General features: G+C 38.9%; 1 protein-coding gene across 1 annotated transcript in view; it reads right to left on the bottom strand.

Moving 5' to 3' along the window:
• Positions 1 to 2971: 2971 nt before the first annotated feature.
• LOC133544887 (uncharacterized) overlaps positions 2972 to 23219 on the bottom strand; it is a 69290-nt gene continuing 49042 nt past the window's right edge. The window contains exons 3-6 of the mRNA XM_061890116.1: positions 22208 to 22294; positions 19015 to 19092; positions 14466 to 14702; positions 2972 to 9813 (exon numbers count right to left, since the gene is read on the bottom strand). Coding sequence (XP_061746100.1) covers positions 8636 to 9813; positions 14466 to 14702; positions 19015 to 19092; positions 22208 to 22294 — 1580 coding nt within the window. The 3' untranslated portion in view covers positions 2972 to 8635. The remainder of the gene's footprint in view (positions 9814 to 14465; positions 14703 to 19014; positions 19093 to 22207; positions 22295 to 23219) is intronic.

Raw genomic sequence — 23219 nt, 5'->3', positions numbered from 1 at the left:
GCAATACAACTAAGGACATTTTACAAAACATCTCAGGTAACTGTGCTTACATTTTTTTACTGTAAAAAAACTCGTACTGTTTTGCAAATACAGTAATCCGCCGTAAAATCTACAGTTGTTACAGAAAACTGGGCAGCTCTTTTACTAGAATTTTACCGTAAAAAAACAGTTTTCCATTCACAGTAAAAAAAAAAAATAGGCAAATCATGATCTGCTACTTGGATCATGTCATATTGTGTTTTTGTTCCGTCTTTGTATCGTGTTCTAGTATTTGACTTCTTTAGTTCCTGGTAGCACTTCCTGTTTTGATCTGTTGTCATAGTTACGTATTAGTGTTTTTTTACGCGCGCCTGCTTCGTAATGACTCTCCTTATTTAAGCCTGCCTTTTTCGTTACTCGCTCTCGCATTCTAGTTTCTGTTCCGTGCAACAGGTGACGACGCTGTTCCCCATTGTGGTAAAAATCTATTTCTTGTACTTGTTAGCTTCCGCACTATGTTTTTTTGTTTGTTCCCTAGCTCACATGCTAGCGCTTTTAGTTCTTTGTAGCTCCCATGCTAGTTCTGTTCGTTTTGCCTTTAGTGCCTTGTGCAAGGGTTTTTGTTCTTAGTCTGTTTTCAGAGGTGGGTAGAGTAGCCAGAAATTGTACTCAAGTAAGAGTACTGTTACTTTAGAGATTTATTACTCAAGTAAAAGTAAGAAGTAGTCACCCAAATATTTACTTGAGTAAAAGTAAAACGTATGTTGGGAAAAAACTACTCAAGTACTGAGTAACTGATGAGTAACCTGTTTGTTTAATGATTACGGCAACAAATAATGCACAAAAACATAAAAATAGCAATGAGCAAATTCACAGCCAGGAATATCTCTTAAGCAACTAAAACAATATTATATATTAAATAATAATACATTAAAACAAAATAAAAATTAAGGCAAATTGAGCCACAATAACTTAACAGCACCATAGGCTCAGTAGGCATTGATTGATTGATTGATTGATTGATTGATTAAAACTTGTATTAGTAGATTGCACAGTACAGTACATATTCCCTACAATTGACCACTAAATAGTAACACTCCAATAAGATTTTCAACGTTTATCAATTACTTAATAAATGACCAAGTCGAGGTGATCTACCTCATATATACATATACATAAACACACATATATATACATACCTTTATATATACAGTATATAATTTGTATTTATTTATTTTGCCGTTTTTGTTGACATGTTAAAGGTGTTTTAATGAATATACATGCATGTTTAACATATAGATTCCTATCTTTAATGAAGACAAAAATATAAGTTTGTGTATTACCTGACAGTAGTGCTGATAACGTCCCGGTTTTCAAATGGAGGAGAAAATAAGTTCCTCCTTCCTGTCTAATACATCACGAAAGTCGTTGGTTTTTGGCATCTTATTTGTCCAGCTTCCATATTCGTTTTTATACACTTTACAAGAAATACATTGGCGGCAAACTCCGTAGCTTGCTCGCTTGTTAGTGCAGGCTTTCGGAGACTCTTATTTTGTTAGCGCAGGCGCGATGGAGCGGCACTTTTATTGTGAAGACAGGAACTGTGCGATCAGTTTTTGGTTTAGGGTTGGATGTACGGTTGAAATAAAAAGTGTCTTTTTTCGTTTACACTTTTGATTGATTCATTGATAGATTGAAACTTTTATTAGTAGATTGCAAAGTACAGTACATATTCCGTACAGTTGACCACTAAATTGTAACACCCCAATAAGTTTTTCAACATGTCGGGTTCTACGTGTGACGGTCACGTGACCACCTGGCTCTGTTTGATTGGTCCAACGTCACCAGTGACTGCATGTGATTGGTGAAACGCAGGCATGCGTAGTTCCTACTTTGAATGTGTGTCTGACAAACAAAAAACAAACAGAGCGTGCATTAACAGATCGATAAAAAAAAAAAGTAGCGAGTAGCGACCTGATTGCAGATAAATGGAGCGGAGTAAAAGTAGCGTTTCTTCTCTATAAATATACTCAAATAAAAGTAAAAGTATGTTGCATAAAAACTACTCTTAGAAGTACAATTTATCCCAAAAGTTACTCAAGTAGATGTAACGGAGTAAATGTAGTGCGTTACTACCCACCTCTGTCTGTTTTATAGTATAAATAAATCATAATTTCTTACCTTGTGTCCAATCCGCCTGCATAATAGAGAGAACGAACCCACACCACGATGCCAGCTAAGCGCCACATATATATATATATATATATATATATATATATATATATATACTGTATATATCTTTAAACATAAATATTACATAATAATACAACAAATATAGTATCATACATTTCAACCATTTTGGTTAAAATATAAATAAATACTTTTTATCCGTCTATATCGATTTTACATCACAATTGTGAAATTTACTGTGGTTTTTACAGCAATTTACTGTAAACAGTCAATAAACAGTACCATTGTTCTTTATGATTAAAACATGTGGCAAATTAGCTGCCAGTTATTACTATTAAAAAAACTGGTATCGATATGCTATTTACAGTAATACACTGTAAAATCTACATTTTGTTTTACGGTAAAAAAAAATTAAAATAATTAAAAACTGGCAGCTCAGCTGCCAGATTTTTATTGTAACAAAGCAGTTCTATATGTACTGTAAAAAATACACAAACATTTTATATAAAAAATTACAGCAGTTCTTTTACAGTAAAAAAACAGCAGTAAACATTTCCATTTACAGTAATATGCTGTGAAAACATTGTAAATTTTATGGTAAAATGATTGCGTCTGAGCTGCCAGTTTTTTACCGTAAAATCTACAGATCAGTATTTTTACATTGACATTAAAAACATTGATTTGTGTAATAATACAAGAGGCCCTCTGAGGGCCAACATAACTGCAATGTGGCCCTCAATGAAAACAAGTTTGACACCTCTGTCAAACTAATTACAAACTTTTGTAATATGAGCATAATGTTTACATTAAAACCTGTGTAATGTGCACAACACGCATGACTTATAGAAATACAACTTACCTGGGGCTGTACGTCGTTGACAGCATTGTGAGAGAGAGAGAGAGAGAGAGAGAAAGAGGGAAAGGAGAGAGAGAGAAGGACAATGTTAGAAATTTATTATTTTTTTGCTAACTGGTTAGCATACAATAAAAACTATAGGAAGTGTTAAACCTGTCCAGTATGGTCGCAGATGACATTATTCAGATGGCTTCCGATTGACTCATGTTGGAAAACAGTGCAAGAATGTAGATAGCGATGCCACCCCCATAGAATGCCCCTCCTATAGAGTGAATGATATTTTGCAATCACTGGCACTTACTGGTCAGGTTTCTGTTCTACAAACTGCGTAGGATATTGAACGAACCGAGGCCACAGGTGGCCAGAGACTGAGTAGAGATCACTCAGAGGTTACTGAACAAAACGCAGCACAGGGTTGTTGCACCAAAGATGGTGGGTTGTTTTGGTCCATCGTGTAACAAAGCACAACCTAATATATGACAGCTGTGAATCACATAAAGGTTCAGAGAGCTTTTAGAGAACGACAGCTGTGACTTACTGACGTTTCATGCTAGCTAGGTAATGTCTGTTTTTCTATGGCGGCTGTGTTTATTTGATTTGCCCTCGACAAATTATACAGAAAAAATAAAAACATTCCGGAATAGAACATGACACAAATAAAACAACTGCAAATTTAGCAGAAATTGTAAGTGAATGCTGAAATGTGAGAGCCAAAGTCAAATGCTAATGTTAGCATGCTAACAGTTTGAGTGCGCCAAGTACGACGTCATATGACTGAAGCGTCCGTGAGTAAAACAAAAGATTAGCATGCTAATGGTAGCATGCTTACAGTTAGCATGTGTAAAGTACGAAGTCATATGACTCTGAAGTGTTCTGCTGCGTAATTAGCTAAAAGAGTTAACATGCTAACAGCATGTATCAAATACCAAGTCCGATAAGTCTGAGGTTTTAGGCTGCAAAATTGGCTGAAAAAAGTTAGCACATTAATGTTAGCATTTTAACGTACAAACGTTAACATCTTTACAGTTAGCATGTGCCAAGTACCAACTGTATGACTCTCAGGTATTCCAATGCATAATTAGTTAAAAAAGAGAGCATTCTTATTTTAGCATGTCAGAATGGTAACGTTAGCATGATAACGGTTACGATGTGTCAAATACCAAGTGCTATGAGTCTGAAGTGTTTGGCCCCAAAAAAAAATTGCATGCTAATGTTAGCATGCCAAGTTATATGACTGAGGTGTTCCGCTGCATAGTTGTCTAAAAAAGTTAGCATGCTATAATTTGCATGCTAGAATGCCAACGTTGGCCAGCCAGAATGCTAATGTTAGCATGTTGGACTGGTAAAGTTAGCATTCTAACAGTTAGCATGTGTCAAGTACCAAGTCCTATGAGTCTGAGGTGTTTGGCTGCAAAATTGGCAAAAAAAAGTTAGCATGCTAATGTTATAATGCTAGCATGCTAACAATTCACATGTGTCAAGTACCAAGTCCTATGAGTCTGAGGTGTTTGACTGCAAAATTGGCTAAAAAACAAGTTAGCATGCTAATGTTAGCATATTCAAAGCACCGGGGTATATGACTAAGCAGTTCCGCTGCATAGCTGGCTAAAAAAAAGTTAGCATGCTAATGTTAACATGCTATAATGGTAACATTAGCATGTGAGAATGTTAATGTTGGCATGCTAGACTGGTAAAGTTAGCATTCTAACAGTTAGCATGTGTCAAATACCAAGTCCTATGAGTCTGTGATGTTTGGCTTCAAAATGTACAAAAATAAGTTAGCATGCTAATTTTATAATGCTAGCATGGTAACAGTTAACATCTTCAAGCACCAAGTTATATGAGACTGAGGTGTTTGGCTGCAAAATTGGCTAAATAAAAGTTAGCATGAAAATTTCCTATCCTAGCATGCTAACATTCTGCATGTGTCAAGTACCAAGTCCTAGGAGTCTTGGGTGTTCGGCTGCAAAATTGGCTAAACGAGTTAACACGCAAATGTTAGCATATGTCAAGTACCAAGTTAAATGAGTGTAAGGAATTCGGCTACAAATTTGGCCCAAAAAAATGCATGCTAATGTTATAATGCTAGCATTCTAACAGTTAGCATATGTCAAAAGCCAAGTTACATTCATTTGAGGCATTCCACTGCAAAATTCGCTGTAAAAGTTAGCATGTTGGAGTTGATAATGCTGGCTGAGGCTGAGCCAATCAGTGGCCACGATACTGAACAGCGCAGTTTGATAGTTTTTGTCTCGCTTCGTGGCCAATACTACTGTCTGGTATCTAAGTAATTTGGACATTTATGTGCTTGAAAATTCTTAAATTAGGGCAAAATAACATAGAATGTGCTTTGATACCAATATCCAAAAGCTAAAATATGGATGTTGTCTTCAGATGGTTTAGCATATATTGGTTGACCTATATTGTATTGGTTTTAGTATAGTTAATGTACAAAATGTCTTCAGTTTTTATTGACGCGGCCCTCGCTGGAAGAAGTTTGGACAGCCTTGTTCTATGGCATAGAGGCCACTGCGGGGAGGAAGGACATCAGAGGAGGTATATCAAGTGAAAAGAGGTTATGGATGACTCTGTAGAGCAACACACAGCATCAGGCAGGAGACAACAAGCAATTAGACATGAAATGTAGCACCTGACGGTTTACTCATTTAGGGCCCAACTAAACCAGTATTGTGCTAAGTACTAGCAGAGGTGAGAGTAAGTCAATGAATTGCAAGTCTAAACTAAGTCCGAAGTCTTTGATCCCTGGTTCAAGTCAAGTCTTAAGTCACCGTTGAATTTAAATTAACCGCATGAAAATCGGTTGAAAAATGAGCAAATTATGTTTTATTGTCATTATAATTTGAACGTTGCCCTGACTAAGATGGCCGCCACATGCCTGTGCTGTTTTAATCTTATGGGACCGTATGTTTGGATAGCTTGTTGTGTAGTCAATTCCTGGCCTGTTTTGTAGTAAACGTGAAAGGACTAGCTTACTACAAAGGGTGCACTTCCATTCTTGCTCTCAATGAAGCCGGTCACTTCCCTTCCCTCTCCGTTATCTTTCCCTTCTTTGTTACTTCTTCATCTCAACTTATTTGGAGACACACAACCGCACTGTTCTCCAAACCTAAAGCAGACGTGATACTCTGGTCTCTCAACGCAGTCGACAAGGTCTGTCTCAACGAGAAGCTCGGGTTTGGGGAAACCTCCCTATCCTGAGCATCCATGAGCACGTTGAAGAAGTGGAGGGTCCTGTGCCTGGGGATTCTTTCTTTGAGGACATCGAAGTATCTACCTATTTGGAACAATGATAACAGGGTCTGCTGATTTGATTGAGCGTTTTCCTTTGGGACGATAACGGCTGCAGTTTAGGGTACCCAGAGGCTTCCCGTCACGATTGATGGGATGAACTAAATCTATAAGTGCATAACAATGCGGCAAGGCGGAATGGAACAGGCAATCATAGCTGACAAACATTGGAATGTATATATTCGCCTGAACCCAATCGTCCTTATCCCAATTTGATTGGTTGCCTCTGATGGAACACCTCGCCACTTTCTACGGGTTGACTGTAAAGAGATCTTGAAGGGAAATGACAAATAAAACAGTATCTTGTATCAATTGCTACAAGGAGACCTTGCGCATTAGTCTTGCATGCTACAATATCTTTGACACCGAGTCGTGGTTTCCGGATCATGTCCTTGGCGATTATACTGCAATGCAAAGTTGTAACATAGGCAAGATATTCAAATGGGAAATGGTCTGTATTTATACACTTTACCATACCTAGATTGATACCAAAAGTGTTTTGCATAATACATCACATTCAAACACAGATGGCGAAAGGAAGGGTGGCCATGACTAGTAGTATTAAAAATATATTTTTTATATTACAGCCAGGTACTTGAACTCTTCCTCTGCAAAGCTCTCAAATTACCGGTTGATCTACGTTCCCATCCTCACCTATGGTCATGAGCTTTGAGTTATGACCAAAAGGACAAGTACAAGTGGCTGAAAAGAGTTTCGTCCGCCGGGTGACGGGCTCTCCCTTAGAGATAGGGTGAGAAGCTCTGTCATCAGGGAGGAGCTCAAAGTAAAGCCACTGCTCCTCCACATCGAGAGGAGACAGATGAGGTGGTTCAGGCATCTGCTCAGGATGCCACCCGAACACCTCCCTAAGGAGGTGTTTCGGGCACGTCCGACCAGTAAGAGGCCAAGGGAAAGACCCAGGACACGTTGGGAAGACTATGTCTCCCGGCTGGCCTGGGAATGCCTCGGGATCCCCCGGCAGGAGGTGGACAAAGTAGTTGGGGAGAGGGAAGTCTGGGCTTCCGTGCTTAGGCTGCTACCCCCGTGACCTGACCTCGGATAAGCGGAAGAAGATGGACGGATGGATGGGAATTACAACCGGGGACACAATTACTGGACACCCTCACATAATCACTCAAATCTTATAAAGTTTTAAAGTTGTCAGTGGCTGCATTCCATCAAACTGAGAAATGTGCAAAACCTAAAGATCTCAATAAGAAACTGGTGAGGGAAGCACCCATATTTCGATAAACGTCAAATATTGCTGAAACATTTCTGCGCTCTCATGAGGGGGTTTTTGAGACGTTTTGATATTGAAATGTTTCACAAAAGTACGACGGAATCACTTTTCAAAAATAAACACCGAACTGGAGGGGTGCCAACGCAGGACAACTATGGCACACAGGTTGTCTTGTTTCACGTCCGATCAGTCACCCTGGGGAAGCGGGCATCCGTTTTGCAGATCCCTTCCTAGCAGTGGAGGCTGACCCGCAGGCTCGGTCGGAGAGACCCACATGCCCAAACAATGTCAAGGGGGCCGTAAGTCTCCAATCGGTCGCCTGGGGGGGAGCGAGGCGCAGCGCTGCACCGGGCCGTCTCGCGGTCCCTTCCCGTCAATGGAGGCCTACCCGCAGGCTTGGAGAGACCCACATTACCCGGACAATGTCGAGGGGGTGGTAAGACTCCAATCGATCAGCTGGAAGGGAGCGAGGCGGCACCGCTGCACCGAGCCATCTCGCGGGTCCCTTCCCAGCAATAGAGGCTGACCCGCAGGCTTGCCCTAACAGTGTCGAAGGGGCCTTCACTCGCAGCCTTCGTAATCTATTGACATCACGGCACGGGTGTCTGCAATACCTTCCTCAAAATAGAGTCTCGCGGGATGAGTATTTACCAGGATTACAGCGTTATTGTAAACACTTTGTCGAAATTTTTAGAAATATCGCTTTTATTTAGCAAAAAACTGCAATGGAAATGCAGCAATTGATGTCGAGTGCAAGTATATGGTGATATTTTCAGGTCGAGTCCAAAGTCTTTAAAATTGCAACTGGAGTCCAAGTCCACACCTCTGAGTACTAGCACTGTACTTCATGTTCTACACTACATTTCTTAAACACAGCTTGTTTCAACTGTTGGGCCCTGCAAATAATTACAAATAGAGCAAGGACCAAGGGAGTCTGGTACTCAATTGAAAAAAAACACATGCAAAATAAAATAAATAAATACATAAAAAACATATTAGAAGCTTTCCAAGCATGAAGCATTGTTTGCTATAGCCCCATGTTATTTAGTCTTTCCTGTAGTTCACCAACCTTCCAGTGGTGATGCAGACTCCTGGTTCTTGGAGTGTGCAAGGAGAGAGGGAGAGACTGTGGTGGAAAAAGGGAGAGTGCCGGCAGCTTTGGGGACAGTGTCTGGTGACGGAGGTTTAGGGATTTCACTGTTTGTGATAGGAGGACAACTAAGTTGTGTAAATTCAGTGCCACCGGTGCCGGAGGATGGTAATGCACTAACGACCGTAGTGGCTGCAGGTAAAGAGCTTGTGGAGGACATGAGTGAGGCGGAGGGGACAAAGGGCTTAGCATCAGCGTTGAGGACTGATTCAAACGTAGTTTTGGGACGATGGGTTTCTTTGACAGGTGAGGGTGAAACAACTGTAGTCTGTGAAGAAGGGACATCTGCTTCCACTGATGTGGACAAGGCTGCCGAGGCAAGAGAGGGGGTGTTGGTGATAGGGGTGGGGTTCTGTGAGTCAGGAGTTGAATCTGGCGGGGTCTGGAGGACTGAATCGAGAAAAGAGAATGTCTGGGAGACTGGGCTCAGATTGTCCCCTGTCAAGAATGCTAAATCATCCCTAACAGCCCCGGCCACGCTACTCTTGCTGGGAGTGTTGCCAGCTGAGCTGATAACAGGTTGAGGTTTGCTGGTCACATTTTGCCAGTCATTGGAGCGTGACGATGACTCTGTAGCTAGAACACTGCGGGAGTGATCAGTGGAACTTGTCGGTATTTGCATGGAGGGAAAACATTGACTTTTGTTGGAATTCCGAGCGTCGGAGTCCAAAGGGCCTTTGTCTGCTACTGTAGCCCAGGTAGGAGCCACAGTATCGGAAGTAAGAGACGTTGCTTTCTGCGGCGCGCCCCACTCCTCCGGTAGTCTTGCCCGACTCTTAGATTTCCTGCCTCTGACTCGACCCCCTGCTCCACCGTCTTTGACTCCCCACTCCCAGTTCTCTTCCTCATCATCCTCCACCCACTGTTCCCCCTTATCCTGTGACCCATGTTTGTCGTACTGGCCGTTATTGTCCCGGCTATTCAAGATGCTGTGCACCTCGTCACTGTCCTTCCTCTTCTTCTTCTTCCGTCTTTGCTGTTGCTTGCCGGCCTCACACCCCGCCCCAAAGTGCTCAGGACTGAGGTGTTCGGAAGTGGAGGAGGTGGGGCTGCTGTCATCCACTGAGCCGCTGGGAGAGAGGATGGGAGCTGCCGAGGGGGGAAGGTTTTATAAGAGGAGGAACCACTCACATACTCTGTCAGAAAATAAATCCCAAAAAGTGAACCTAATTGGTGTTGCTGTCTTTCTTTTGCCTTACGAGGTTTAACTCTTACAGACATCTAATCAAAATGTAAGAATGGCTGAGGGTCTGAAGATGGGGTTTTATTTGTGTCACATTATTGCTTCCTGTTTTTGCTTTCATTCAACTAATGCTATTCAAAGCTCAGTCTTCAACTTTCCCCACATATTATATTTCTCAAAATATTGCGTATGCATCTGTTGTGATGGTTTTAATGACAAAGTTACAAAAAAAACCCACAAGTATACAGTAGGTAAGGTTGTATTTTTTGCCTCATTCCGGTGAGAATCCTGCATGTGAGAAGTGGGACTATCCAGGACCAGCTGCAATGGGCTCAAACAACCACGTCTGTGAGCAGATCATAATTTATCATCTCTTTCTCTTGCGGACGTATCAGGTCGGTAGTGCACTCTTCACTCAAACTTTGAAGTGGAACTGCCTTTTTTTTCATTTTTCATTCACAGTCACTATGAAAAACATGATGATGGATGTGTTTTTTTAATGCATTCAAAATATTAAATAAATGCAATCAAAAGTCTGCCACTCTATTCTGCCTATAAAAGCCCTTGAAAAAACATCCAAACGCCTCCATTAAGGTTTTATATAGATAATGTAAGTATATATGTAGTGTAGTAACATTTATAATAAAATGTAATATTTACGTACTTTAATTATTTCAAGCATTGATTAAAAAAAACAACTTTTTTTTTCTTTTCATCACTGATCATTGCTAACAGCAAACATAATAAAACATCACTTACTTTACAAAGTCTGCTGTCATTAGGATGCCGACTGCTAGGATGTTCATATATTTTTGTTTAGATGAAGAATGACTCAAAATCCTAGCAAAGAAATGGGGGGTGGAGCCAAGTGTCTTTTTCATGTCGTTTTCTCCATTAAATTGACTGTCAAAGTTTACCAACTTGTCTAACTGCATTCTCATTCTTCTACTATCCAGGTAGGAGGCACGATTTAAGATCTAGAATAAACTTCTGTGGAGCAAGGATGCGAGGAAACACCACCATTCGATCATGTCGAAACTGTACACAAGCTGATCACGGCGATGCTAAAAGTAATTTGTCTGTGTTAGCGCTTATAATAACAATATCACCGATACTTGTTGATATTCTTCAAGTCATGAAATGAAAATGGAGTATTGCTGGTGATTATTGAATGGGAATTCATTGGATTTTAAGGGCAAAATAGAGGATCTCCCATTGGCTTTGCGGAGTTTTGATCGCATGTATTTAATATTTAGAATGCATTAACAAAAAAAATCAATGTCTTTAATACAGATTGCAAAAAATAAGCAACATTTTTTTAAAGTGCAGCTTCTCTTTAAGCAAATGAGGCAAACATACAACCGTACCTACTGTAAACGAAGCATTTCCTAAAGTATTTATCGCACTATATTTTAGAAACATGCATGACGACACTTCTACCTGTTCGGAGGGAAGTGAGAAAAACATTAATAACAATCCATCTTGTTTCAGAAACGCCCTTTGCCAGTACAGTGTAACTTTAAAACGTGATTGCCACCACATTGGTACAACCCAATAATGTCAGGAAATAAAACATCTTCAAAAGCAAAGCATAATAACATAAGTGAAGAATGTAACTTGGTCAGTGGTATGACAAAACAATCGTCTCTGCCCCATCTGCTTAGTGCAATATAGGTAAGTCAAAAATAAGTTGACAGTACAATACCAATGCAACAAATTATTATTATTATTAGTTAGTTTTTTTATGTAACCAGACAGCCAACAACGGATTATTTCTATTGAGATTTATTTGAGAAAAGGCGCCTAATCATGTCATATTACATTATCAGGCTGTAATTGGATACTAGTAGCATTGTGACTACAGATTGACATGCATTATATAAAAACATGCTGGATAAATCACTGAATACAATGAACCATTATGACACATGCATCAATCAATCAATACATAAAACATAAAGAAAAGGCAAATGGCAAAATACATACACTCCATCATATTATATCAAATGTGAGTTATGACAGAATGACAGGCAGAAAAAGTCCAATACTGAAAAAAAAAACCCTACAAAAAAATGATGGAATCAGTAGATGTGGAGGATATTCATTCAGTTGTTAATTTTGTAGAAAAATAAGATGACGGGGGACATGCACAAAACTGGAATCGAACTTTCTGGCTTTAAGAAACACTAAAAGAAACCAAGAAAATAAATTGTGGTAGTCAGTGACAATTTAATTTTTAGATCAAACAGAGTGAGAAATTATTAATTCTGAGGGAAAAATGTTGGACACACCCTGTAAATGTTAATTTCCAAAACTGACACCTGCATCAGAATAAATCTGGTCATTAGTCTGTGGTCAAAAAGGAGTGTTCCCACCTTGGAGAGCTGTTGCAGCAGGTAGATTGACATGAATTATGGGTCCAACACAAGAGATGTCGGTTGAAACAAAGGAGAGGATTATCAAACTTCTATAAGAAGGTAAATCATCATGCAATGTTGTAAGAGACTGACTGATTGTTCAGTCAGCTGTGTCTAAAGTCTGGACCATGTACAAACAATATGGTAAGGTTGTAAAAGACCAGCATACTGGTAGACCAAGGAAAACATCAGAAAACTTCAAGCAATGTGTTTTGAAAACAGAAGATGCTCAGCAAAACAAATAAAGAACAAAACTGGAGTCATGGTCTGTAAGAAAGCGCCTAAAAGAAGTGAGATTTAAATATAGAAAATTTTAACAAAAGTGGTCATCGACACCTAAACAGCAAAAACAAGATTCCAAAGGACTAAAGAAAATCAATAATGGACTATGCATGACTGGATAAAAGTCATATTCAGTGATGAATGGGGAAATCTGCACGGGAAAGGTGATGATGCTGGAACTTTGGTTTGATTTTGGTTACAATGAGATTTATGAAAACTACTGCCTAAAGAAAACATCTCGAGAGTCATTGATACTTTTTGCTGCATGTCAAAGGTGACATGCAGTCATGTCACCTCTGTACTCTGTCACCTCTGTACTGACAGCTAATGATAGCTGTCAGTACATCTTCAACAAATGCACACCTTGACTGTATGTCTATTATTCCATCAATGGAAAATATGTTTGGCGTGGATGACATCATTTTCTACATGATGATGCATCTTACCAAGGAGCAAAATATGTCAAAACTGTTCTTGAAAAAATTGTATAAGGTCAATGTCATGGTCTGCAAATAGTCCGGATCTTAGTCCTGTTTAAAATGTTTGGTGCAAACTGAAGAAAATGGTGGATGACAAGACTGAAAACCTGCAAGGCTGATCTGAGAAAGTTGAAACAAGACTGATGAAGCGTTATCGCTAAGTCCATGCCTCAGAGTCTGCAAGCTGGTATAAAAGCTAGAGGTGGTGCAACAAAGTACTAATGATGGTGTTCATTCTATAATTTTACTTCAGAATTTAGGGAGTCTATACATTTTTCACTCTGCTGGATCTAAAAGTTAAACTATTGACTACTTCAATTTATTTTCTTGATTTCTTATAGTGTTTTTTAAAACCACGAAATGACCATTTGTTCATGAATGGTCTCATTTATCAGGTCATTGTCATCTCAAGGCATTCAATCAATCACAACTGGACTGTTCGGTTTGTCTTAAAAGACGTTTCGCCTCTCATCCGAGGTGGCTTCATCAGTTCATGATCATAGACTTAGATTGGTTCTAGATTTAGCCTTAGACTGGTCAGATCTAGTCTTTGACTTGGATTGGTCAGATCTAGTCTTAGACATCGATTAGTCGGATCTAGTCTCAAAATTAGATTGGTCAGATCTAGTCTTAGACTTGGATTTGTCAGATCTAGTCTTGGATTTAGATTGATCAGATTTAGTCTAAAACTCGGATTGGTCAGATCTAATCTTAGATGCCCTGGGACGAAATGACTATAGTGTCATGCCTGTTAGCTGTTTTTTTTCTACAAATTAAATAAACTCATGAACATCCTTAAAGTCTTATAGATCTATAATTTTGCCACGGGTTGCAGTAGCCACCATGATCAATTAAATATGTAAAAAAAAAAAATAATCCATTTGTTAAAAATAGCTCTTTTTCTATCATCTCCTGCATGCCTGGGAAGAAAAACTGAAAAGTGACATAAAGTTGCATTTCACTCTAAAACTGACTTCTCACCACTCATTACCTGATTGGTTGCTATGTTATCAGCGTGCTGCCTTATTCTCTCGCTATGAATAGCTCAAAGAGGATTGTGTTTAATGGGTGTGTGTCTTTATTCCAGGATTGGCACAGTACCAAGACATGCATTAACCCGAGTGTGTGTCAAGCCACAGTAACTACTGAGTTGTGTAACTCCAATGAATAAATAAAAAGGTGCAGGGAATCTAAAGATAGCAATAAACCTGTGACATCACGTTACACTGCTCTACCGTCCGTAGAAAAGAAAGACATTCGCAGACCACGTGTCGGGTTTGCAACTGGTAGACAAGTCTAAAAAAGGTTTGGTCATACAGTTTATCATCTTTGTGTAACCCCGCCAAACCCAGTGTGACCAACCAACCCCCAGTCTCTTACCTGGACTGTGAGTCAAACTTTGGTTCCCGGGAGCGCCAGAAGAAAAGGGATCACTGGTTTTGAACGGGTTGTTCCCACTGGTGTTACTAATGTTTTGGGGCTCTGAGCTAACCAGACCGGCGGTCTTCTGAGTGTCCAAAGCTTTGCCCAACCCGCCAAGAGCCGAGTTGACACCAGTTTGAAACGGTGGTGGCATGCTTGACCCAATGGTCCCACTCATTCCAGATGAAGGGAATCCTGCAGGCAGAGAAAACAGAGATGTTCACTTTGAACCATGCGCTTTATAAAACGGATGGGGCCAATTTTTGGATTTTTCTTCGCTGACGGCCATAAAGCAAATAGTTTACAAAAAAATCCAGCAAAAACACTGAAAAGGTGCTTTATTGGTTGTGCTATGGTGCCATCTTTTGGACAAGTTCGCTCACTACATGTGATGCAGTGTCCTTCCATTCAGGGCTTTCATCCGGAAGTAGACATGCCGTTCAGTGTTCTAATCATCCATGGCGTTTTACTCCCCTGTTACAGACACCGTTTCTAAATAATTAAGGTATGTAAATAAACATTTAGAAAATATTTCTGTGTAAATAACTTATTTCGCAACAAATATATCTGTGGCTTATATATGAAGAATAAAAATACCCTAAAATTTATAGGATGTGGCTTATATACTGGTGCGCTCCATAATACGGTATCAAAAACAGGACTGACCATGTAGCCAACTTGGCAAAGCACTTCGAGCATATAGCAGTCTGCAACACACTGCTAGGGACGTTAAAATAACACCTAAAAGGAATACATGTGTTCATGAAAATTTGGAAAAGCTGTTTAATGTGTCCGAGAGAGAAGCAGCACAAAGGCAATATCCCTAAATTCCGCTCTCCAAATAAATGCTGTACATTATGATAAATGATAAATGGGTTGTACTTGTATAGCGCTTTTCTACCTTCAAGGTACTCAAAGCGCTTTGACACTACTTCCAAATTTACCCATTCCCACACACATTCACACACTGATGGAGGGAGCTGCCATGCAAGGCGCCAACCAGCACCCATCAGGAGCAAGGGTGAAGTGTCTTGCTCAGGACACAACGGACGTGACGAGGTGGGATTTGAGCCAGCGACCCTCGGGTTGCGCACGGCCACTCTCCCACTGCGCTATCATTAAATCACTTCACTAAGGTACTGTTGTTTTGTCGTAGATGCTATTGTATTGTTTTTCACACAATATTTCTTATCGAAAAGTTAGTTTTTTATTTTTAAAAGGCATTTTACATGTTAAAATTGTGCTGGTTTTTTTTCTGGGGCCAAGCACTGAATAATTATAATGATGTTGAAGACTTGTTTCGGAGGTTTTTGAGGTACGAGCTGACTCATAGAATTTAGTTGATTCATTATGGCCTATGCTAGTGTTCTTTAAACGGCATTCATTTTTTCATAACTTTTGGCAACAGGCATGTTTTGCAACTGGATCATGCCAACGCACATATGCAAAGGGACCCTTCTGTGTGCTAAAAAAATAGGTTCTGATGTCGAGGCTCCGGGGGCCTGAACATTTCGCATCCAAGGCCCAAAGTGAAATGTGCTGATGATCAAACTGGTTTCATAAATAAATAGAACAAAAACTAAATCATTATCAATTAAAAGTAAAAGTTATTTACAAGATAAACATAAAACATGCAATAAACAAAAAATAAAACGTTTTAATAAAACAATTTCAAAAACAAGTAAAATGCCCAAAATAAACAGCTTCTTGATCCTTTAAAATGGCCTGAAATTCCCCCAAAGGGATCAGTTCAGGTAGCATATGATCCTTTTGTAATTCATTTCATGACCATGGAGCAGAAAATCTGAAGGCTTTTTATCGAGACTTGTGTTGGCTCTAGGAAACAACAGACCAAGGATGTCCTGTGAACTTAAACTGTAGCGACGGGAGTCCCTACGCATAAAAGAACATAAATAAGGGGGAACCAGACCAAGAACTGATGATATAAAAACCATCCATCGAGAAAATCAGTGCTGACAAAGATGGACAGTTTTCCGCTGCATATAAAGTGCGATGGTGGACAAGGTTGCCACAACCAGCAATAAAACATAAGGCACCGTGATATACAGTATCCAGGTTTTCAAGTATCAGCTCAGTGGCCTTGTGGTTAGAGTGTACGCCCTGAGACTGGGAGGTTGTGAGTTCAAACCCCAGCCGAGTCATACCAAAGACTATAAAAATGGGACCCATTACCTCCCTCCTTGGCACTCAGCATCAAGGGTTGGAATTGGGGGTTAAAATACCGAATGATCCTCAAGCGCGGCCAGAGGACACATTTTACCACACCCATTGAGTGTGTGACGATCGTTGGGACTTTAACTTAACTTTAACGTAACTTTACCTTAAGTAAGCCTCTATCATCTAGCAAAGGCATAAACGTGGTCAGAATTAAGCCTTTACTAACTTATAGGGAAAAACAGGACTTGCTTTTTTTTTAAAAAAAAAAATGTAATTCAAATTTTAGACACAAGTTGTTCTATGTGACGGTGGTGGGGTTTAATGAATATTAAAACGATAATAAGATATTGACATAGTTGGGGTCTAGTTGTTATTAACAATGTGTTAACTACACGTTAAAAACATTAAACCATAAAACTTTGATGAATTAAAAACTGGAAGGCGGGGTGGGTGCCTGCTGGATGACATCACTACTTAGACAATATATTTTAGAATATCTTAAAAACCTTAAAGGAGCCATATGTACTAATTTAATGTCAAGTCACAATTAAATGGCCCTGATTTGTCAAAAGCCATTAATAAATTATGTTCTTTTTGAATACCTTTATAACGGATAACAGTAGTTTGGCCGGAATATGCTCATTTCAAAATTAGATTTACAGCCCCGAAATATTGTTATTGTTTTCATTTCGATGCCCCGCCCTCCACCTTTTTACCGATTTAAAAGTCAGTGAGTGTGTCACATCCAGGTTGCCAGTTTTGCCCCACCATCATCGTCGAGCTACTGCCACTGGTAAAGTCACTAAACATGTCAGATCTTGGTAAATCTAAAAGGCCTTGTTACAGTTTTCAACTTATTCACGACAAAGCCACAAACAAAACCATGGTTTGCCATTGAAAGATGGAGACGATTGAAAACGCAGAATATGTTTTTGTATTTAGAAGACAAAATTGCTAATTTTCTGATAAGTAAGTCAGGCATTTACGTTTTCTTATATTGTCCAATACAGTCTGTGATCTTGGCTAAAAAAGCAAGGAATGCTTAGTGTGATGGTTCTTTGCTCCTACTGTAATGCTTAGCATGCTAGCTCGGTCAATGACACGTCGACATATTGGCTAACAGGGGAAATATATGCTTGTTAGCCTGGATATCGATGTGTATTCGAAATGACTGGGCAAAATATGTTTTCGATAAATAAAACCTATGTGGATATGGGTAGTGTCAGTGCCTATTTTGTTGTCAATATGCTGATACACCGAGGAAATGGGTTCCAACATTAGGACGGCTGTCATCATTGCAATGCAAAACGTATGGAGACAGCCAAATGACGTGATAAAATAATTCCTCATTCGTGTTTGCAAATTGTGGGATACATGTGCCAAGTTCTATGACAATCTGAAAGGTTTGAAACAGTAGCCTATAGGCATACCTTGGTAAAAAGTCTCCTATTTAGTTGTGGGTGTACATTAGGCTGCTGATAGGCATGCTGTTCTTATTTTCACCAGTACAACTATTGTAGTTTGTTTTACGCTTTGTTTTCTGATAGTACTGACAATAACCATATGATTGTCATTTGTTGTGATATTGTGCACATGCATGACTTACTTCTTCCTGAAAATAGTCAAATTTCTGTGTAAAATGTGTTGGTTTGAGATTTGTTAATGGCAAAACACTTGTCTATTCAGCTATTATAGTCCCAGCACTTCAACCTCAAGTAACAGGTAGTGGAAGATTGAAGTTCCTTGGAGTAGCCCAGTCGATCGAGCTGAATTCGGCTGGCAACCACGGTCAAAGAGAGGGGGAGGGACTACAGAATTTCCACCGTGATTGCAGTACCATTTCTAGCCAGATTTTTACATGTGGGTCCTTTAAGGCACAAACAAACATTTTTGCAGCACAAACAATGCTTTTGTTTAATAAAAGCCTAAGGACCAATAAAATCAAGCTGTCGGTCGAAAATGACCCCCCAAGTCCCACTTTGGACAACGATGCTCTGCTGTGTTGAGTTACTTTTCGAACGTACGCAATGACAGATTTCCAACTTCCTGTTCCTCACTTGCAGCTCGTCAGGCCTCTGACTCAAAACCTGGGCTCCCATGAACACGGTGCCAAACAGCTCTTAATAGTCCAATCAATTAGTACAATCAATACCATGCTACTTTGAAATGCTGAATACAATTTTCCAGCAGTGGTGCTTCAAAATAGTGCGCTGCATGAGTCCGAGAACCTCCCCGGACATTCATCTTTAGATACTGTACAGTGAAAATTATCTCTGAAGGTTATCACCATATCAAACCAAACAATGTATCAAAAAGGAAATAAGTGAACCTAAAGACGAGTCAGGCATGCTGCTATCCTTGGTCTTGTTCTGTCCCCACTGATCCGTCATTCCGCCGACCATAGGACCTAGGAAAGCAAGACAGAGGGCAGAAAGCAGAACGTTACTCTCACTGTCAGGTACTGTAGTCTTACAGGAGAAGATGGCAACAAAAAAAAGTATCTCACATGTATTCTAACACGCAACACACTGGTGCAATTAGGGAGGGGGACTGAATCCGGTGCTTTTTGGCACCAACCGAATCCCACGATTTTACACGGTGACTTTGAAACCTTTGCGTTTGTTCCTGAAAATTTCAACTAAGATGCACGTTGTAATCACACAGCTGGATCGTATAAGTACAATACTTATAGAATAAACACTTTTTAGGGCGCAACCAAAACAAAACACCATAAACCATACACTACTGCCGTCTAACATCTTGGACTTGCAACTGCTATTGCAACTAAATATCCTACTTGCAAATGATAACATGAAGATAATAAAACAAGATTTTATTGGGGAAAAAAAAGCATTTATTGACACACACAAAATTACTGAAAATTGTAGAGTACCGGTATCAATTCCGTGGTACCGGTATCGGTTCAAATGTGAACGGTACGCATCCTTGAATGCAGTGGTTCTCAAACTGTTGAATCAGGTAGCACCTCACCCATAATGACCAACATAAAAATACGGTACCATAGTAAGCCTAAGTATTCATTACATACAAGGCAGAAGTTTCAAGTATATTTAATATTTGTGTCCACTGTTACATTTCACATAATTTGAACAGTAACACTATGTTTGACGATAGGAAAATAAAACATTATCCTTTAATCGAGTGATTATTTGGCGTACCACTAGAAGGAGCCCGCGTACCAGTAGTGGTTTGAGAATTACCGCAATACAGTTTTCTAAATTGTTCATTTTTACCCTTAAATACTGTACATAGAAAAGCTCAGACATCAATGGTTTTCAAACATTATGGGACCATAAACCCCTTACAGGAGAGACACTTTTCTAAGGACCCCCACCACAACCTCAAAACATGGTAGAAAAATGTTAATGGGAATGAGAAGGATTTTTTCAAATTTGTGTCTAAGTATAAAAATGTATTTGAAATATTCATATTTCAGAGCTGTTTCATAGCCAATTCTAATGATCAAGTACCGGTAATAAACCTTAAACATTACAGAAAATGAAAAGTAACCCTAATAGTCTTCACTAACCATGTTTTGGAAGTCATTCAAAGCGTACTTAATTGGTTCAACTTTTTTGCACACTGTGTTCAAAAAATTTGTGTGAATTTGCCAATTGGGTTCTATTCATACGTTTAACAACACGACACAGCGTCAGTAATTTATTGCAAGAAAAGATCTTGTATACATCCATATGAAACCATCCATTTTCTACCCTTTTTTGGGGGTCGCTGGAGCTTATCTCAGCTGCATTTGGGCGCAAGGCGGGGTAAACCCTGGACAATTCGCCACCTCATCGCAGGACCAACACATTTAGACAGACAACATTCACACACTAGGGCTAATTTGGTGTTGTATATATATATATATATATATATATATATATATATATATATATATATATATATATATATATATATATATATATATATATATATACATACCTGTATATATGCGCCACACATTTTTGATGGGAGACAGGTCTGGACTGCAGGCGGGCAAGGAAAGTACCAGCACTCTTTTTTTACAAAGCCACGCTGTTGTAACACATGCTGAATGTGGCTTGGCATTGTCTTGCTGAAATAAGCAGGGCGCTTGGATGGCAGCATAGGTTGTTCCAAAAGCTGTATGTACCTTTCAGCATTAATGGTGCCTTCACAGATGTGTAAGTTACCCATGCCTTGGGCACTAATACACCCCCATACCATCACAGATGCTGTCGGATGCGTCGATAACAGTCTGGATGGTTCGCTTTCCTTTTGGTCCGGATTACACAATGTCGAATATTTCCAAAAACAATTTCAAATGCGGACTCGTCAGACCACAGAACACTTTTCCACTTTGCATCAGTCCATCTGAGATGATCTCGGGCCCAGAGAAGCTGGCAGCGTTTCTGATAAATGGCTTTCGCTTTGCATAGTTGAGCTTTAACTTGCTTTAACAAATATAGCGACGAATTGTATTTAGTGACAGTGGTTTTCTGAAGTGTTCCTGAGCCCATGTGGTGATATCCTTTAGAGATTGATGTCAGTTTTTTATACAGTGCTGTTTGAGGGATCGAAGCTCACAGTCATTCATTGTTGGTTTCTGGCCATGCCGCTTACGTGGAGTGATTTTTCCAAATTCTCTGAACCTTTTGATGATATAATGGACCATAGATGTTGAAATCCCAAAATTTCTTGTTATTGCACTTTGAGAAACGTTGTTCTTAAACTGTTTGACGATTTGCTTACGCAGTTGTGGACAAAGGGGTGTGCCTCGCCCCATCCTTTCTTGTCAAAGACTGAACATTTTTTGGGAAGCTGTTTTTATACCCAATCATGGCACCCACCTGTTCCCAATTAGCCTGCACACCTGTGGGATGTTCCAAATAAGTGTTTGATGAGCATTCCTCAACTTTATCAGAATTTATTGCCACCTTTCCCAACTTCTTTGTCACGTGTTGCTGGCATCAAATTCTAAAGTTAATGATTATTTGAAAAAACAAATGTTTATTAGTTTGAACATCAAATATGTTGTCTTTGTAGCATATTCAACAGAATATGGGGTGAAAATGATTTGAAAATCATTGTATACTGTTTATATTTACATCCAGCCCAATTTCCCAACTGATATGGAAACGATGTTTGTGTGTGTGTGTATATATATATATATTTATATGTATGTATATATATATATATATATATATATATATATATATATATATATATATATATATATATATATATATTCATATATATATATATATTCATATATATATATATATATATATATATATATATATATATATATATATATATATATATATATATATATACATACATACATATATATACATACGTGTATATATCTGCATCAAGAATGTCCAGTCAACATTTTACATGAACATATATAGTACAGGACAAGCATAAAATACTGCAAATGGACCAAATCCAACTGATCATCACTACTTGGGAAATGTTTTGTGAATAACAAAACATTTTTTTTCAACCCGCAAACTCACCAGATAAGTAGTCAGAGGTGAATGTTGGCTGTCCAGCTGGGTTTGGACGTCCACCTGTTTGCATCATTGATGACGTCATGGCGGACCCTGAAGCAATAAAAACACACATCATCAACAAAGTGAATACAATTATTCAGTGTGGGTGTTGGTGTACATTTCATCAAACACACTAAAAACTGTATCACGATATAAGTGTTTTATATCGAGCAATATTGAAAATGAAGACCAGGAGAAAAATATATTAAATGTAAACATTTTTATTTGAAATGCATGGAAAAAAACTCACAAAATGTAAACAAAATAGTAAAATCCAATTGAGCACTTAACAATAAACTCTTAAAATGAAAAAATATGTAAGACATGTTTTATAAAGTGTAAGAAAATATTGCAATGTGTGAAAATGTAAACATAGAGAAACCTGAGAATAACTATTTTCTACAGGTTTAGTGCCAGGAAGTTATGGCTATAATATAAAGGGTGAGCGCGGCTAAGAACATCATTAACAGAACACATTGATCTGACTACTGTCTAAATTTTAAAATCCAAAAATGTGCCATATTGTCCAGGTGACCTTTCCTCTTTCATCCACAATTTCTTAATTTTGACTTTCTCTTCTCACTCCAGGCAAAGAATCAACCAAATAAGATAAGTAGATACTACAGGTGGGGGGAAATTATAGATTTTTAGAGGCATCGCAATTCGGGCATGAACGATTATAAATTTGATTAGAAAATGTCAATAATCGATTTATTTATTGTAAATAAAATAATACAGACAGTTCTAAAATTTGGCTGACTGCAGTGAGCCACCTCACGTATAGATCAGACCGGTTCCTTTATTTTAGGGCACTTATGTTGTTATGTTATGTACATAAATTAAAGATGCAGCAATAATCGATTTTTAATCAAATCTTAGCTCCTGAATTGTAATCAAATCGTGAGGTACTCAAAGATTCCCACCTCTAGTAGATACTGTTAACTGATTGGCTGTTAGCGTGTCACTCCCACGCTAT

The sequence above is a fragment of the Nerophis ophidion genome, linkage group LG28 (genome assembly GCF_033978795.1).
Source record: "Nerophis ophidion isolate RoL-2023_Sa linkage group LG28, RoL_Noph_v1.0, whole genome shotgun sequence".
Classification (NCBI taxonomy): domain Eukaryota; kingdom Metazoa; phylum Chordata; class Actinopteri; order Syngnathiformes; family Syngnathidae; genus Nerophis; species Nerophis ophidion.
The sequence above is the reverse complement of the archived record's forward strand: the minus strand, read 5'-3'. Positions and strand labels throughout refer to the sequence as shown.